Source organism: Sceloporus occidentalis, unplaced genomic scaffold (assembly GCF_023333645.1).
Source record: "Sceloporus occidentalis isolate IW3139 unplaced genomic scaffold, rSceOcc1.0.p SCAF_13, whole genome shotgun sequence".
Lineage (NCBI taxonomy): Eukaryota > Metazoa > Chordata > Lepidosauria > Squamata > Phrynosomatidae > Sceloporus > Sceloporus occidentalis.
The window spans coordinates 10903832-10921658 of record NW_028316993.1 but is presented as its reverse complement, the minus strand read 5'-3'; the positions used below and the strand labels follow the sequence as shown (position 1 = coordinate 10921658).

The following is a 17827-nucleotide window of genomic DNA, read 5'->3' as shown; positions in this document are numbered from 1 at the left end:
ATGTTAATCCTCCAGTGTGGATGCTCAGAGAGTTCCACAGAGTTGGAGCTGGGCAGACGACCGCACAAATCCACATGCCCCTGTCCATCCACCTAGTTGTGTAATTGTACATTAACTCTTCGAAGGAAGCCTTGTTGGAGGTCGCTTCCCCTAAAACAAGGCTTACAAGTGCTTTAAGTGAGGAAGTAAATAGCTAAGGATGGCTGTAACGGAGGAAGACAGTTGCATTTGCAGAGTGTTGGAAGAGGAGGAGATGCGGACCAGTTAGGCTCTGGTTTTGCCCCAGAACAAGCGAATGGGTCCCAGTGGCTCCATCCGGATCCCAGCACTTGGGCCCAGCATGAGAAGTACAGCCTCCTGCCCTGACCGGTGGAGATGGTCAGTGACCCTCTGTCCTGGCTCTGGCCACCTTTCCTTTCCCTCCCCTCCAGCCTCCTTTCTTGTGAGGCAATGCTGGCTGTTGAGTTGTCGGCTTGCGATGTATTGCTCTCCTTTTCAGTGTACGTATACACTATCAGCGTGATTAATTTGGGGTAACCGCTTGGAACAGACACTTTAGAGCCTGTTCCAATGTAAACAATGAACAGGAGAGGTATATACATTCCCTACGTTGCTATGGAGCCCGGAGACTAGTAAATTATTATTGGGGGGCTGCACATGAGCATCTTAAACCTGACTTGCCAGCAGAACCGGTGAAAGGTGGGATTTATATTAAACACAGCCGGGAGCAGATAATCCTCCCCATCAGTCACTGCTGGGAAGACGGAGGTCTTCTGGGGAGGTTCCTTTGGGGAGAGAGGCAGAGGCAGCCCAAGCCATTCGGCTTATGCGCCACCCTTTTCCTTTTCAGAGACCTACTCCTTCTTTACCACTTACGTTTCTCTCTCTTTACCCATACCTTTGCTCCAGGAAGCCCAGGAAAAGGAGGACACTGTTACAAGGCTCTGACAGCTTCTACCTGGGACGTAAAAACAAGAGCCTCCTGCTTTTGATGCATGTGACATTTGGGAGCTTGGCACTAATAATATGTTTTATTACACTGACCATATACCATATGCACACACTCCCAGACGAGACCACTGCCATCTCTGCTTCTTTGGCAGAGGAGCCCACCCCCGTCCAAAGCAGCTCCACGGACGCGTTTGCCAACCACAGCAGTGGAATAGCCCAGCAGTGGCAAGTGGCAATGCTGCAGTGGCCTTTTGCCAGGTAACTCAGGAGTGCTTTGGCTCTGTTTGTACTAGATGGCCCTGAGCTGCTTCTTCCAACAGAGTTGTTCTCTTGAGGACCAGATGTCAAGCAACTCAAGGCTTGGCTGCAAAAAGAGCTCTCCGTTGCCAGGAAAGCAGGGTTCATGAGGGTCACCCAGGGCTCCTTGCGGAGCTGGTGCAGCCAAAAGAAGCTGCTTATCTCTCCCTTGCTGGGAGGAAGAGGAGGAGGAGGAGGAGAAACTCCTAGGAGGGACCTCCTTCAGCCTTGGCCTCCAACTGTCCTCTGGGCAGAGAGGAGAGCTTGCCCCTTGCAGCCTGGTATGCCGCTCATTTATCATCGTCCTGAAGTGGAATCCCCTCCAAAAGATACAAAGGCAGGCTGTTTACTTAAGCGCAAAGTGGACGATGGTCTTGTCAGCCCCGCAATGAGGGAGCTGTCCAGAGAGAGCCTAGTACAGCTCTGGAATGGACACAACTATGCCGCTCCTCCAGCCGGGATGGAGCCAGGAAGACGGTTCAATTAGCCTTTGCTGGAAAGGCAGCGGCCCAAACCCCAGCCCTGTCTGGACACAGAAAGAGAATCATAGAGGCACAGAAGAACCTCACCAGGTGTAACTGTGTAGTGCAGGTTCACTCCCAGGGCTTTCAGAACTACAACAGCATCTAAATCAGGCTACTGAGGGGACTTCTGGCCCTGAAGACCCATCCCTGGGCTGTCCTCCACAGTGCTCCCTGCCTCCTAATGTTTTTAGCCTGGGCCTGGCCTCTTGAGTTGCCGTTTTCTACCCAGTGTTAAAAACCTTGGGCTTCCAGTACAAAGAAAAGTGGGTCTCCCTGGAGTGAGTCTGCCTTCCCCTGCAGGTTCAGATGGCCAAGCGCCTGGAAGGGGTTTCCCAGGGAAGGGCTGTGGAGTAGTTCCTGAGAAGCAACAAAGCATCTCATGGTATCTTAAAGATGGATGTATTTTATTTGACAAAAGTTTTTGTGGAGTCTCCAGCATTAGCTCCATGGGTAGGATGAAGTGAGCTGGCATCTGCACCACCTTTGTGCCAAGGGAACCGAAGGGAAACCTTGTGAGCCTTTATGGATCCATGAAAGGCTTTGTTATTCTTTCTTATTAAAAACTATCTTTGAGTCTCAGTAGGTTTAAGGCAAATCAAGACCTGCCACTGGAAGGTGGCATTACAGAAGGGGGCCCTGTTGCCGTGCCCTGCGGTCATCTTGCCTCTGCTTACCCCATAGCTTTGTCCCAAGTCTCCTCCACATCATACTTCTTCCAACCTTTCAGGATCCCTTCCTAAGAGAGAAGATAGACCCTTGACTACCAAGCAACCCTGTCTCCAAAGGACATTGATGTCCTTTTCCAGAGTTCCTACCTGGAAAAAGAGGTACAAAGGTAGGAACCAGCCTGGGTTTGGTTTCTTTTAATTTGACATTTGGAAGCAGTTTTGGAGCGGATGCTCCTGAACATGGATCACCAACATGGGACACATATGTTCTCAGTGGTACAGCTTGAATCACAGAAGGGAGGGGAGGGAGGAAGGAAGCCTTGGTGTTTCTCCAGATCTTGAGAGCAAACCCATTCCAGCCTCCGCCTTTGAGCTGGAAACTGCTTCCTGCCCTATTTCCGTGGGCAGCTCTTCAGCTGGAGATATCTGCTCACTGGCTCTCTCAGGTTTTGGTACTTGGAGAGGATGCCTGGGGGGATCCATTGCCCTCCTCCTCTGGAGGAATCTGCATGCTGCCAGTCTCCAGTGTTGGGTGCGGAGGGCCTGCATTTCCCCTCCGTCCAGCCCATGCATGCGCCAAAGAGTTCTGGCTTGACTGTCTGGCCACCTCTGTCCAGTCTTTGTGGTGCAGCCTTCTGGTTCGACAGAAGCAATGTGTCCATAGCAGCAATGGAGGTTTGCCATCCTGCAGAGGTGGAAGGGCAGCTACTGAGCAGGGCCAGCAGGTGTTGGTGTGCCCCTGGGCTGCCCTTTCCTCCTCTTGGCACCAGTCCTGCTTTCCTTGCCATCTTTCCGACTCCTGTCCTCATTCGCATTTTCTTGCTCCTTCTTCTTCTTCCGCCCTGCAACCAAACAGAAGGCTGCCAATGAAGCCAATGGAGCAATGTGCTTACCTTGCCCCTTGTTTTAAGGCAAATTTACTGTACCTTGAAGTTTCCAAGATTGGAAATTCCCATTCCCCCCCTCCAATCCTCCCCCTCCCCTGGGATTAATGTTCATAGGATTCCTGCCCCTTTTCACAGAGGCTTTTGCAGAGCCTCCTTGGCATTCTGGTGAGTGGGTCATGGCACTCACTTCTTTCATCTTTGGATGGCTAGTTCCAAGGTGATTTTTCTCATTGGCGTTTTCACGTATGCCATTGCTATCAAGCATTAAACAAGAGCTATGTGCATGTTCAGGGGAGGAAGCTCTGTCTGCCTGTCCTTCCAGAGACCATTCCTTGACTCTGAGTATCATTACAAGGGTTGCGCTAGAAGAGCAGCCAGCGAGCAACTAGTTTTTCAAACCTATTACTGGTGGTAGACTTTTGGGGTCTGCCCCAAGGGGGAATTTTCTGATGGGATTCCAGAGAGATCTAAAACTGTTTTTGTCCTGGCAAGCATTTTGTTCTCTGGACAGGCAATTGTTTTTGTTCTGCTCCTGGCAGGAATTGGGCTTGTTTGTTGACTGGGTTTTTATCTGTTAACCTTTTGCTATGTCTGTTTTTAATGTGCATTTGATGGCGTTTTTATGAAGTTGTTCTGAACTGCCTTGGGCATTTTTCCATTAATGAGAAAGATGGGCATAACTGGTTTTAATACACAAATTGTCACTGCAAAGCAGGAGACAGATATCTACTGGGAATCGGGGGCTGTATCTGTTTGGTGCTTTTCCCAAGGGTTCATGCTAAGCAAGTGAGTCAGTTGTGTGTTTGGGGGGGGGGGATACATGAGGCACCAAGGGAGATGGTTCAAATCCCACTCACCTTCTGGACATTGGTTTCTCTGCACGGTGCATCTCCGGAGCTCTCTGACAGCAGGACAGATGGACATGTCCCCAGAGGATGCCTGGAGGACCTTCCTGGAACGTTCTTCATTGCCTTTCCGGAACCCGCACAGCCTCTGCTTCTTTGAGCAAGGGCCCCAGGGGCCCCACTCGCTCATTTCACATTGTGCTGGAAAGGGGAGAGGGAAGAAAAAATGGACTCCTTTCACGCCAGAATAACCACCTGCCATCACTGCGGCTACCGCCTTTTCCTCACCAGATCTGGGCCAGTCGCTCATCAACGGATGTTCACTTGTCATCCTTCCCTTAGTATAGAGCTGGGTGAGTATTTTGATAGTCCCTCCCCTCCTCACTTTTGGGAAATGGCTGCTTTTAACCCAGAGTCAGCTAAATTTGCATGAGTTTGAAAGTTCAATACCATCACAGACAAGCCTTCCAGATTCCAAAACCAGGGCTACTTCATTGTTAGGACTGTAATAGATCTGGAAAGGTCTCTGTCCAAAGCCCCCGCCCCTGACAGATGTCAAGCCCTGCAGAGGAAGGGCCCTGTTCTATGGGAAGAAGGAGAGCAGAGGGGAAGAAGACCTGATCCCACTGCAGAGAGTGAGGGAGAGGAAAGGAGACTCTTGCTCTCCTTTCTGGAGAAGAGCAGCCAGAAGAGGAGGCAGCCCCTGCTGCTCACTGCCATTTGGCACTGGCACCCCACACAGCTTGGCCTCTCCCTATGCTCTGCATGCCTAATGTGGGATCCCATCCCTAGACTTCCTCTTTGAACATGGAGGGGCGGGGAAGTCCCCTCCTTCCTCCATCCCTCCCGAGCCGAGCCAGGCAAGACCCCCACCCGCCCCACAGCCAACCAGTCGGTGCGACACTTACCAGGGCTGCTGCATTCCATCGTGCCGTTGGCAGCCGAGAAGCCCTCAGGACAGGCCATGTAGCACCTTCCCTTGTGCAAGTATAAGCCTTCTTTGCACTTGGTGCAAAAGTTTCGGCTGAAACAGTCCTCACAGTTCTCGATTTTGCATTCTGTGCCCAGGAAGAGAGGGAGAGAAAGGAAACTCATGGTCAGGCCACCTGTCACTTCAGCCACTTCCCATTCACTATGACGTGGGCTGGTGCTCAAGAGCAGCACCACTAAGTCAGGGAGCATCTACACTGAGGGACTGGCCATAGTCGCCGCTACCTCCACCCCATGCCCAAAGTGGGCAGCTGCCTCCCACTTCTCCCATGGGTCCCTTTCACAGGATTCACACCAATCTGTCCATTATAGCAAGACATTTATTCTGGAAATAAGTACTCTGGAGAAATTCTCAACACCCTGGAAACTAAGCCTTGCTGTGGCCAGAGAGCCTCTTCCACAGAACTTGGAAACTCCCTCTATCTTCCCAGCGATTCAGAAATGTTTCCTTAAAGCAGGGCTGCGAATTGTCAGGCTCTCCAGGTGTCATTGGACTACAAGTCCCAGCAGCTTTAGCCAACGTAACCCATGGTCAGGGATTCTGGGAGTTGTATTCCAGCAGCATTAGTGGGGGGGGGGGAGACACGTTTCCCCCCTCCCTTGTTCTCAAATGAAACATAATGGAAATACGCATGTTCCCTGATGGTGCATATGTGGCTCAATAACATGTGGATGTGTGTAATAACCGAATAAAAAATGTTTTCCTCCAAAGCACTAAATGCACAGGGAATGTAATTTATATTCAGGAGAACTGCAGGACACCCTTGTAATGGAAAATTCCCATGCTGGAACATGGCAGGATTGCACAAGAACATCCGAGTTGGTTTGGGGTGTTGACAGCCAGCTTTGCCTGCGAAACTCCTTAAGCCTCTGAGCATAAGCCCTCCTCCCCAAACCCTCTGCCCCCCCCTCAGCCAAGACTCACTCATGCACTTGTTCATGTCTGGGTTGCGCACATCGAAATAGCCCAGCGGACAGGAGGGGAGGCAGATGCCGGTCTGGCGTATGTCGTTCCGCTCCAGGAGGATGAAGAGTTTGGGGGAGCACTTGAGGCACCCGTTGAACTCGGAGCACAAATCGCACCCCTTGGCACAGCCCTGGCTCATCTCAGTGCTGACTGGGAACAAGCGAATGAGAGAGAATGGTGTGAGCAAGATCAGTTTGGGCCCAGGAGCATCATCCAGCCCCTTCCCACAGCCTCTTGCACATGAAATCTGGCCCTCTGTGCTTCTCCTCCCTTTTGTGAAGGAGTCTGGGCCCTTCTGCTGGTCGTTGCAAATGTCCCCCCCAAAAAAATTTTCAGTCCGTCACCTGGATGCTTGCCAGGGCAGCGGCTGCCCCTAAGTTCCTCTTGTTCCCCAAAGCTCCCTTTGGGCTGTCGCAAGATGTCCCAAGGATGGAGTGCCTCTCCCAGGTTGCACTGTATGAACTGTGCCACAGCCTCTCTTGCCAACTGGCCAGTTGCACAAGGAGCCAGTGACTCAAGCCAGGTGGTGGGGCAGCCCCATTGCATACCATCCCACAAAAACACACAGGAACCAGAACGAGGGCTTTCTGAGCCTAAAGCTGAGCAGAGGCCAAGTCGTTTTGCCACTCGCTGGTCCCAAAAGTCCATGGATCCAGAGAAACACAGTTGTCTGGCTTGAGCCACTGGCTCCCTCTGCCGCTATGCAACTGGCCAGTTGGCAAGAGAGGCTGTGGCAAAGCCACAATGGATGCGAGGCACCTTGAGGCAACCACCCCACAGCTCCTGAGGAAGCTCATCTGAAGGACTAGTTCATTCCTAGCCCTCCAATTAGCACTTCTATGCTTTGACTCCTAAAACTAGCTGGCACCTGTGGAAGCTGGGTACCCTCAGCCACACACCAATGATGATAGCCCAGCATCCCATACAGGAGGGGCTCAACAAGGCAGATGATGGCCAGGGTTCTGGATCAATATCAAGTGAATCAATCCAGTGCTTTGGATAGATGTCAACAGGGCCAGCTTCCCCCCATCCAGTTAAGCACAACCTGGGTATGGGGCTTAGGTCCCACCCGCCCCAGTCTGACAAAATGGACCAGGAAAGGGGGCATCTTTCTCCATGGTGGACAGTTGTGTGGCTCTCCACACTGAACTAAATGTGGACCAAACGTGGTCAGCCTCAGGGAGAGAGGTCACACTGAACTCCCGCCCTTCCCTCCATTCTGCCATGCTTAGGGTCTGCTGCCCCGCAGCCCCTAAACATGGCACCCCAAGGCCAAAGAGCTGGTGGGAAAGTGCTCTTCCTCCCCTCGCTTCCAGTCCAGGCTGGCTTCCCTCGCCAAGCCAGGCGTGCTTTTGTCGGAAGCACAAGGCATGACACAGGCCCCAGTCTGGGGACAGACTCGCTCCCAGGCCCTCGGCTCGGGCCAACAAAAACATCCACTTTTATGTCTGCGCAGCTTTCTGGGATCAATTACCGTGGACAACTCAGCCTGGATTTTAAACAAATCGTCACAGGTTATTTATACTGGTTAATTATGCAAGCATTGGCTTTTGTTTATAGGAAGGGCTACATCTTTCTTGACTTTATTTTAAACACATTATTTATTCCTCCTCCAAAGCACTTGCTTTGGCATTCCTGAGCGTCACAAGCCTTGGCCTCTCAGAGGCAGGGAAATATCTTCCGAAAAGAGGGACAGAGAGTCCACTTCTGTGATGCTGCTCTCTTGGGAGAATCCAGGAGCACCAGCTCTGAGCAAAGGCCTTTCCATCAGCCTTGGAAGCAGGGTTGTTTCTCCCTCAGGCCCACTGCAGACCCCATTGTCCCCCTTTCAGGGACCAAAACTACTAACATGTATCTGGCAAGAAAAGATGCTCCTCCACCGCACTACATCTCTCTCTTAAAAATGGGCCTTTCTTGCGTTCCCAAGTCACAGTGGCCTGAAAAATGTTAGTTAATCCCAACTAGAAGACTCCAACTAGACCAACTGTGGAATGGTGTGTCAAGAACTATGTAAATCAGTGGTTCCCAACCTGTGGGTCGGGACCCCTTTGGGGGTCGAACGACCCTTTCACAGGGGTCGCCTAAGACCATCTGAAAACACATATTTGCACGTAGCAATGAAAATAATTGTATGGTTGGGGGTCACCACAATATGAGGGACTGTATTAAAGGGTTACAGCATTAGAAAGGTTGGGAACCACTGATGTAAATCCTGTTGATTCAGTGGTTCAACTCTGCTTGGGACACACACAAAATACCAACTCTCCTGCACATTTTTTTTTTAGCAAAGGCCAGTTTTTTTGCTGCAAATTAAATTTTTGTCAAAAAAAGACCCAGAATGTGAAAAATTGTCAAAACAAGTGTACAAAAGCCCTTGTAATATTACCCTGTGGGGAGGAGTTTGAAATTCTTTGTTCTTGTGTGAGAACAAAATAGGACAAGGTTTATATCTCTAAGTCCTGAGCCATCCAACCAGTATTGCCCGTGTGTGTGTGTGTGTGTGTGTGTGTGTGTGTGTGTGTTTTCTCCATCTCTCCCAATATACCCCCCTTCTCCCCCATCCTTTTTCACAGCAGTTTCTATATGCCCCATTCCTTTTGTTTTCCGGTATCACTCTCTAGCTGAGATATCCCTAAGCAAGCATCAGGCTCAGCCCATGTCCAGGAAGCCTCCTGACTCTCCAAAGCCCTGCTCTCCTTGCAGGGGATGGGCTAAATGCCAAACAGCAGGACAACAACATTTTTTTTAAAAAATGGAAGAGGGAAGCAGGCCTGGGCCAAACCACTGATGGGTTGGAGCTGCTGCTGTTTGTGTTTCAAGGGACCAAGGAGTTGGTAGGAAACCCCTGAAGCTGCAAAGCTGGTGCAGAAAATCCTGCTGCTCTCCCACCCCATGGTCTCTGTGTCCCCATCCCATTATCCCCACACACCTGCAAGGCCCTTACTTCAAACCCTTGCACAATGAGGGAGGTCCTGTATGCCCACCATCTTCACACCATAGGCCTTGGCCACCCAACCTGCAAGAGAGCTCCCATCTCCCCCAGCTCACAAAGTGCCCAGAAGCCTTAGGTAACCATGCCAGACTGTTTCATCGCTAAACTTGCCAACCCAAAGGGGTCTCCTGATACGTACTTCGCCTCTGCCTCTTGCCCTTTGGTGCCTTGCTGCTGCTGCTCCTGCTCCTGGTGCCCTGACTGTTGTCTGCCAGATCCACCAAGCTGAGAAAAACCACCACTACACACAGCGGTCCAAGCTGCATAGTAACTTCCCTGCAGCACAGCCTTCGGAGGCAGGGGCTGGAGGACTCGTTCCAGGACTGGGGTGGGGGGTTGCCTAGCCCCCTTTCTACTAAGGTTTGGTTAGAACCACATGTCTGTGTGTGATGCCAGATGAGTGACCATCTTCTTCATGTGCCAGGTCGATGTCCGCAGAAGCATTAGGTTGCCAATAACACGATTCTGTTTCCAACCCCATGAGGATTGTAGGTGGCGGCAGGTGAGAGTTCCATCTGGGGCAGGTGAAGGATGGCCCACACACAGTTGGCACAGGGCTGCGTGGACCCGCTGTTCCACTTGCGCCAATAAGCTGTGAAGGGGGCAGAAAGCAAGCTGGTTAATTTGGATGGCTTTCCAAAGGCTTCCTGCCTCTCATCTGCAGGAAGGAGAAGGGAGACAAGCGGTGCAGGACTTGGACACAGGTGGAACAACTTCCTTTCTCAACAGGTGGAGACCATCCACCAGCGCCCCAATACACACACACACACACACACACACGGGTAAGGCTTGGAATCCCAAAATGCACCAAATTGTGTGTGTGTTTCCTCTTGCACAAGAGATGGCTGTGTGGTGGTTAGGGGCCCAAGAGGAAAGCAGAGAGTCTCTCCTTGGTTTTGGTCAGCACTGCGCCAGCTTGAGCCATCAGCAGACAGGCCAGCGGTGGCATCTTCACCCCAGGGGTCACTGGCGCTGGTTCAAATGGCGCCACAAATGGCCCAGGTCCAGGGGTGGATGGGACATGCACGGCAGCAGACACCAGGAGCGAGGGGCCGCTGGCCTTGGCTCATCCAGCCCTGATCGGCTCCAGTTTGGCGCCCTTGGGCCAAACAGATGGAGTGGAGCCTTCCCTCCTGGCTCCTCTTGCCGTTACTTTGCAGGTGGTTGCCAACAAAGCTGCCAGATTGTGTCGGTGTCAAGCATGTGTTTGCACTTAGAGAGACATTGCACCATTAAACTCATCTGTGTTATGTGTGTGTGTAAAATTTCAAATAAACAATTAGCTGCTTTGTGTAAATCCTGCCTGGCTTTTGGCTTGGGAGGCTGTTTGCCGCCCCCCTGCCATGCAAACAGGCCCATCAAAGGCCCACAAGTAGGGTGTTATCTCCAGGGAGAGGGAGGAGGGCTGCCAGCCCCCCCCCCCAGATACCTCCCCAAAAGGAGAGAGAACCCCCTGGCAATCAGTCTGTCATCTCCTGGCCTGCAGGGAGACCCATAAAAGAACACAGAGGAGGATGTTGGGAAGAATGGGAATTTGCACGAGGTCTGGACCAATGGGCCAGAGATGTGGCCCCCACGCCCCTGGCCCTGAGGAGCCCCATTGGGCAGTGGAGAGGGTTTTGGAGCAGCACCGTTGCCTCTTGCAAGCAGACAGCATCCTGGCTCCAGACCCCAGCACAGTTGCCAAGTCGTCTCTCCATCCAGAGATTGGGCACCACAGGACCACGGAGGAAATCGCCATGTGGGTCACCCACTTCTCTGCCAGGGCTATCAGGAACCCTCCCAAATCTGGACCATTTTGATGTCATGTTAACCATCATGGTTCCATTCCATGGAATCCGGGGATCTGTAGTTTGCTTAGAGAGGGTCCCAGAATGCTCTGCTAGAGATTTCTGGAACTGTGGTGGAAGGAGGGGCCCTAGAGCTCTTTATTCTAAATCCTTCAAGCAACTGTTTCTTTAATCAACTCCAATGCTCAGCCCAAGGAGGCCAAGGCCCCCAGAGGGACTCCAGGGGCGGCTATGGGGCCACTGCAGCACATGTCTGTGGCCCAGGGCTAGTGCTGGAGGGCACCCCATCCCACTGCCATCTGCTCCCAGAGTGGCTCCCATGGGCTGCCCACCCTAGTAGCTCCCCTTATTCCTGCTTCCTTCAGCCCCGCAATTGGCTGTGCCCCCTTGGACCTGATGTGGTGCTGATGTGTGAACTGCCTTGTGCCAAAACATCCCTCCTCCTGAATGGCAATAAAGAAATCCACTTTCATAAATAGAGATTTTAATAAGTTCCTACAAGCTAAACCATCCCTGCTCCAGCCTCAGCGGGTGACTCATCCCCTCTGGAGGTCAAGCAGCCTCCCCTCTGCTTTGTCCTCTTTCCCTCCCTCCCTCCCCCACTCTCTCTCGTTCCTTAGTCCCTTCTTTCTTTCCTTCCTTCCCTCCCTCCCTCCCTCCCTCTGCCAGGACACTGGGCAGGGGACAGGATCCATGCATGAGCCTTGTATGCCCTTGTAATGGCACATAGGTGAGCAAGCCAGGTAGCAAAGCAGGGGACTGACTGAGGTAGCCATGAGGCTGTTGCCAGGGCTGGCTCAGGAGCAGAGCAGTGTGCATCTGTGTACCTTCAATGGCAACCCCATGAGTTTCACTGGGTTTTCTTAGGCAAGGAATCCTCCGAGGAGGTTCCCTCCTCCACCAGGTGGATGGAGAGCCCTGTTTCCCCATTCCTCCTGGCTGGCATCTCAGCAGCCCCTCCACCTGCCACCAACTCCAGCTTCCAGGCTGGGACTCTTTGGGGTGGAGAGGAGCCATACCTCCAGAGCAGGATTCTGTCCTCACTCTTCATCACTTCATGGATCTAGGATAGAACAGGTGGGGACAATGGACCTGCCACTGTGAGAGAGGTGATGTGAGGTCCTGTGAGCCATGGTAAGAGCCCTCTTGCCACAAAAGAAGGGGTGTCTCCCCTTCCCCTTTGTCCTGCTGCCTTTTGCAAAGGGCAAACAATGCACCCACACTCACACCTGTTCCGTATAGCCATGTTGTTGTGTTGCATTTAGACCCATGGTGTTGGAGAAGACTTCTCCATTGCTGCCCATGTGAAAGGGTCCTTGCAAGAGGAGTGGAGTCTTTTCCACCGCAAAGGTGCAAACCTATCCCTCTTCACTGCTCCTACAACAATCCATTCAGCCAGGTGCAACTGAATCAAGTGTTCACATGCTGCTGCTACTGCTTTCAAGATCATACTCAGCCCACTCAAAAACAATGGTCTTTTCTGTTGCTGACGGTGATGCACCTGAACTATTGATCTTCTCTGCTTGACACACACACACACACACACACACCACATGGGAATTCCTGGTAAAAGAACACACTTGGATTCCTTGGAAAGCAAAGTGAGTGTCGTTCCATATTCCTCAGGCAACGAAAGCTCCAGCACATCCACCCAGAACTCTTGTGACTCTGGCCATGCATCTCTAGGCATCTGATGATGGATTTCAAAGAAGCATGCCAGAAGACCAGCCCTGGGGTGCTCAAGGCTGCTGATCATTCCCTGGGGTGCCTGCCTCAGTTTGTGATGGCAAAGGAAATATTTCTAAGTTCCAGCTCAGGATCACAATGTGTGTGTGTGTGTGTGTGTGTGTGTGTGTGTGTGTGTAGGAGCAGGTGGGGGCAGTGTGCAGCCCCCCACCCACAGCAGCTGCTCTCATTTCCCTTCCAAACATTCAGTCCACATCAGCCAGTAGAAAGCCATGTGCCTCCGAGTGGCTCAGCAACAATCCAGTCAGACAAAACTACAGCAAAAGTGCCAGACAGACAGTCAGTTTCTAAAAGATGTCATCAACCTTTCCAAGTCAGGAGCATGGTCAGCATCTCCTAACACTGAGCCAGAATCTGTCCAGAAAAAGCCTCTCCCTATAACCAGGTGAGAATCCTCCTTCCCCATGCACATTTCCCCAGGTGGACTGGCATGTGCCTCCCTGGCCCTGACCAAAGGGAGCTGTGCCACACACAGCGCAAGGGAAGCTTCATGTTCCTGGCCATCTGGTGCAACCAGCCACCAAAGCAGCCTTCCTTGCAAGCAGAGGCCCTTCCAGAAGCCCAAATGAAGGAAATGCTTACCTCTCAGCTGTCAGCACTGGCTCCCTCTGACCCTTTCCTACTCCAGACAGACTCCCAGTTCAGGAGGCAGAGCAAGGAAAGTTACTCAGCACTTTTGGTACTGTTCTTGTGCTTTTGGTTTCGGTAGCAGTCCTCCTGCCAAAGCCAGGTAGCTAATAGTTTCCCAGGTGATGCTGGAGGCAGTGGTCCCATCGTCCCCTCCCTTGGGCCGGGTGGCTGCTTGTAGGGGCTGCTGGGGTTGCTCTGCTCTCCATCAGCTCCTAGGAATTCTGAGCAAAAGAAGCCATGGACTGCTTTCTGAGTAATCTGCACATCAAGAAACGACCACTTTTGGTGCCACCAATGCCAGCCCCTGTTCTCCCCAGATGATTCCCCCCTGTGTTGCTCTCTTCTCCTTTCCTTCCTTCTCTCACTGTATGCCTCCTCCTCCTCCAGCTTCGCAGAGGCATCTAGTGCAAACTCCAGCAGCAGGAGGGAATCCCACCCCACAGTCCTCCCCACCTCCGAAGACAATATCCTGCCAAAATATCCCGACTGTTGCAAAACCTGGACTGGAGCTTCTGAGTGCGGCTGCCTGGAGAGTCAGCAGTGCATGAGGGCACTGAGCCACCAAGGATGGCTGGGCAAGTGGGGAGAGGGGCAAGGCAGAGACCCCCAGCCCTGGAGTGGCCGCCTTAGAGGGGCTCTCCTTGGGCCATGGAGCAAGAGGAAGAAGAAGAGGAGGAGGATGGAGGAGGCGCTGGTGGCAGTGTTGATGGCAGCAATGACAATGGCATAAGCCACCCCAGGAGTCCTCTGTGATCACTGTGGCATCTGCTAATAAACACACCAAATAGTAAAATCTGTTTCCACTTCTTGTGGGGGAAAGGCAGCCTCATAGGATCTTGGTGGTTCCCAGCAGGAAGGACTGAGAGAGTGAGGCAGGGAGGGAAGGCATCCTTGGCCAGCATGGCCTGGGCTACCAGGAGCCAACAGTGGCAGCCATGCAGATTCGGCAGGTTGACCTCCCAGTAACTGCTCAGTTTAGAACAGAGGTGCCACCCTGCCAGGCAATCCTTGGCAGTCACACAACTTGTCATTAGCTACTAGCTCATCTCAATTTCACTTACAAAGACATTTTGGAGTACACCACTCCCAAATAAAAACCCAAACTCCAAACAAAATTATCCAAGCAGTTCCAAACCAGCTGAAACTGGGATCCCAGAAGTGGGGAGACCACACTTAGGGGGTTCCCTTAACTGAACCTTGTGAAGGCCATCTCCTTACACTGAAATCTCAGCTCAGAGGATGCGCAGCTCTGCTGGGATGCTTGCATTAAAATGGGTGGGGGAGACCTACCACACACACACAAACTGGAGCATCCCTCCCATGTGTCATTTGTTCCTAAGAAGTAGGCTCAGCCCTCCAGATGTCTGTCCAGATCCCCCAGAGTCGCCAACCATCATGCACACTGGCTGCATTGAAAGAGAGCCTTCCAGGAACTGAAGTCCCAAACATTGAGGGAAGGGGGGGGTCCAAAATATTCATTATGAAATGTGCTGTCCTGAGTCCCAGGACTGCTGAAGCTCAGACCCAGTTTGCCTTGCTCTGGAGCCTGCGCTGGAGGCCCTTGGTGACTGGCAAGACTCAGGGGCTCAAGGGGTGCCATGGCTGGACACAGAACCCTCCTGGAGGACTTGAACTGGCACTTGAGGAGTCCATGGATTCTGGGGTGGACATTCTGGGCTGCAGCTGACCTCCCTCCTCCTCCCTCCCTCCTGCCAGTAAATGAAACTAAACAAAACACAATCCCCACCCAGCGTCCCTTTGGCAGGGAAGGAGGAGAGGCAGGGCAAGAAAGGGACCCGTGGGAGGCCTGGCCCTGGTCCGACCCACCTGGCAGTGCCTCGTGGAGATGATGGCAATGATTAAGAGGGTTCGTGTTATCTGGCGCCACCTGACAGTATCGCCTGGGGCTGTTGGACTACCTGGAATAGAGGCACAATCTCCTTATCAATCCAACCTTTTAAACCCGGGGGTGGTGGGGGTGGCGAATGAACAGCAGGTACCTCATCACATTCCTGAAACAAGGTATTAATCCTCAGAGCGGGATCACAAGTTGACATTTCAGGTTCTTGAATTAAGAGGGAATAACAGCCACCTTCCGATCCTGTTTAGGATCATATAGCCAGTAGGGCTGAAGAATGGCATTGGGATATTTGGGGCCAGATGCCCTCATGGTGGAGGGGGGAGGGGGGCTTCAATCTAAACCCCATGTTTCCAGTCCCACCTGATTTGGAAGGTAAGCAGGGTCAGACCAGGTTAGTCCTTGGATGAGGGACTGAGGGAAGCCAAGGCATCTCTCCAGGTAAGAGTGGGAAGTGAAGGGCTGCCAGGCAAAGGGGGCACTCCTGGATAGAGTCCTTGTCTTTATGAGCATTAACTGGGATGCCAAAAGGCCTGTGTTTTTTGGGTCCAGGGCCAACACTTGGCTCTTATATTACCACCAAATTCTGGGAGAGGTTTCTTTTGCACATGCAGCTGGTGTCCATTCTCCCCACTCCAGTCGGAAGAGCATGCTTGGCTTGGCAGAAGTGCCTTTCATCCCAAGGTGGCAGCTGGCCAGCCACTATGGTATTTCCAGGGGACTTCTGCAGGGTTGGGGGTCTTCCAGGAGCCTGGCTCTTACACAAGCAGTTTGAGATGGCCCTTCCATTGACATTGGGCTAAGTCTGCCAATAAAATGTCAGTGTTTTCAGACCTCTCTGGTTTGGCCAGCCATTGACTTGCAAATTGCTAGGAAAGATTTGTTGAAGGTGGGGGTGGGATTCTACATGGCCATACCTGATAATCTACTTTGCAACTGGATGGACAGCTCCATCCTAAATGCTCGCACTCGGGCCAGAGGAGGAAGAGAGTGCCAGAGGACTCCTTGGGATTAAATAGGATGGGGGGCCCTGGTTATGTTACAGAGGAACTGTGCCCCTGGTGAGGCCATTAAGCACAGCATATTAAGTACCAACCCCAAGTATTACGATAAGGCACCAAGTATAAGAAGTATAAGGCACCTACAGAGAGAGAGAGAAAGAGAGAGCAGACCTTTCAAGGTGAAGCTCTTGCCCTGAGATTTCTCCTCCTCTCCCAGAGAACTGGAGAAGAAAGGGCAGGCCCCATGATTTGGGAACCATAGCCAGCAATTTAAAGCAACGGTCCTGTAGCACCTGAAAGAGTAATCCATTTTATTATCACCACTTTCTAATTCTCAACCCCACATGTCATAAATGTTGACAGTCTCTGATTGCTATTTGAAAAGCCTGGCAATCCTACCTAGCTGTCTTTCACACACACAAACCCCTCAGGAAGGGAAAACACAGTCCTACGGCCTCCGCACCCTCCATTCCTGGAATGAGGTCTCTGTCATCCATTCCTCCTCCATCAAAACATTCATTCTTTGGCACAAGACCATGCAACTTGCTCAGAACAAATTGTTGAAAACATCCCGTCTAAGCTGGAATGCATCTCTTCCGATGCTGCTGCTGCGGTGGGGAGGGCAGGCAAGCTAACTGATAGAGATTGGGGCCATGGCTTGGGTGCCCCAGGTCACTGGGTCTTGGGAAACAGGGAAGGGAGGTGGGAGTCCCATGGGTTCTAACAAGGGGGCTTTTCTCCTCAGCCCATGGCCAAAGCATGTGCTCACAGCTGGGTGTTACTGGCATGCTTGTGTGTGTGTGTCTGTAGCATCATATTCACTGTCAGGAAAAGACCCCCAGGCTCCTTTTGAAGGGATCCTGGGATTATGTCCAGGTAACTGCAGGAGGTGGAGGTGCGGTTGCCAAGACATCCATCCATCTTTCTCAACCTGGCTTACACCCAAGACACTGCCAGGACTTTCCATTGCAGAAGTTGCCTACATTTTCACTTTCTGCCTGTGAAGCATCAGACTAGATTCTGGTTAGGGAAAAACAAAAGAAAAGAGACGGCATGAAGTCCAGAGGTCAACCCTTTGGCTGATCCAGTTGCTCAATAAATACTTCGGCCATCACATGCTGTCTCTAATGCAAAACCAGTCAGGAAAGGCAACATCTGGGTGAACAAGGAGCTGGAATGAGCAAGGCAAGGAGGCAGGGAACAGACAGGGAAGAAGAAGGGAGCAAAATCTTCACAGGCTCCATCCCCACAACTCAGTACACTTCTGTACATGCACGTGTGCACACACCCACCTGCTGCACACAAAGGTTTCTCCACAGTCCTGAAGGAGCCCTGGCACCTGGCAAAGTCCCTCAGATTATTATTTTGTGCTGATGGTTTTTCAGTGTGCAAAACCCACAGAGAGATATTTTCTTTACAGAAAAGGTGTCACATGTGACCAAAAAAAGGCAGTATGTGCAGAAAAACCACAGTGTGTGCCTGGATGGGATTTTTATGGCAGTTTATTATTTCACTTGACTGTCTTAAGCCATCCTGAAGCAAAACAGGATGAAAAGCTTTCAATAATGAAGCTGCTAGAATGCAAAGCTGGGCTTAACTGAGCAAATGGAATCCAATGCAAAGCCCAGCATTCAGATGGCTCCACCTTATCCAAGGCACAAGTCTAGGATGGGAGAGCCCT

General features: G+C 51.8%; 1 protein-coding gene across 2 annotated transcripts; it reads right to left on the bottom strand.

Moving 5' to 3' along the window:
* Positions 1-2625: 2625 nt before the first annotated feature.
* Positions 2626-13664, bottom strand: RSPO1 (R-spondin 1). 2 transcript variants are annotated; one of them, XM_089478627.1, is made up of 6 exons: positions 13240-13664; positions 9261-9713; positions 6088-6279; positions 5081-5230; positions 4185-4373; positions 2626-3282 (listed from the first exon to the last, which is right to left on the bottom strand). In XM_089478627.1, the coding sequence occupies exons 2-6, from the start codon at positions 9385-9387 to the stop codon at positions 3146-3148; spliced, it is 795 nt and encodes a 264-aa protein (XP_089334753.1). In that variant the 5' UTR covers positions 9388-9713; positions 13240-13664; the 3' UTR covers positions 2626-3145. The 2 variants fall into 2 exon arrangements, with proteins under 2 accessions (XP_089334753.1, XP_089334754.1); XM_089478628.1 differs by lacking the exon at positions 9261-9713.
* Between the last annotated feature and the right edge of the window lie 4163 nt (positions 13665-17827).

Coding starts and splice junctions, on each gene's coding strand:
- RSPO1 (XM_089478627.1), bottom strand. CDS start 9,387: ATGCAGCTTGGACCGCTGTGTGTAGTGGTGGTTTTTCTCAGCTTGGTG. Junction 6,280..9,260: donor GGGCAAGAGGCAGAGGCGAA/GTACGTATCAGG, acceptor GCTTGTTCCCAG/TCAGCACTGAGATGAGCCAG. Junction 5,231..6,087: donor AGACATGAACAAGTGCATGA/GTGAGTCTTGGC, acceptor TCCTGGGCACAG/AATGCAAAATCGAGAACTGT.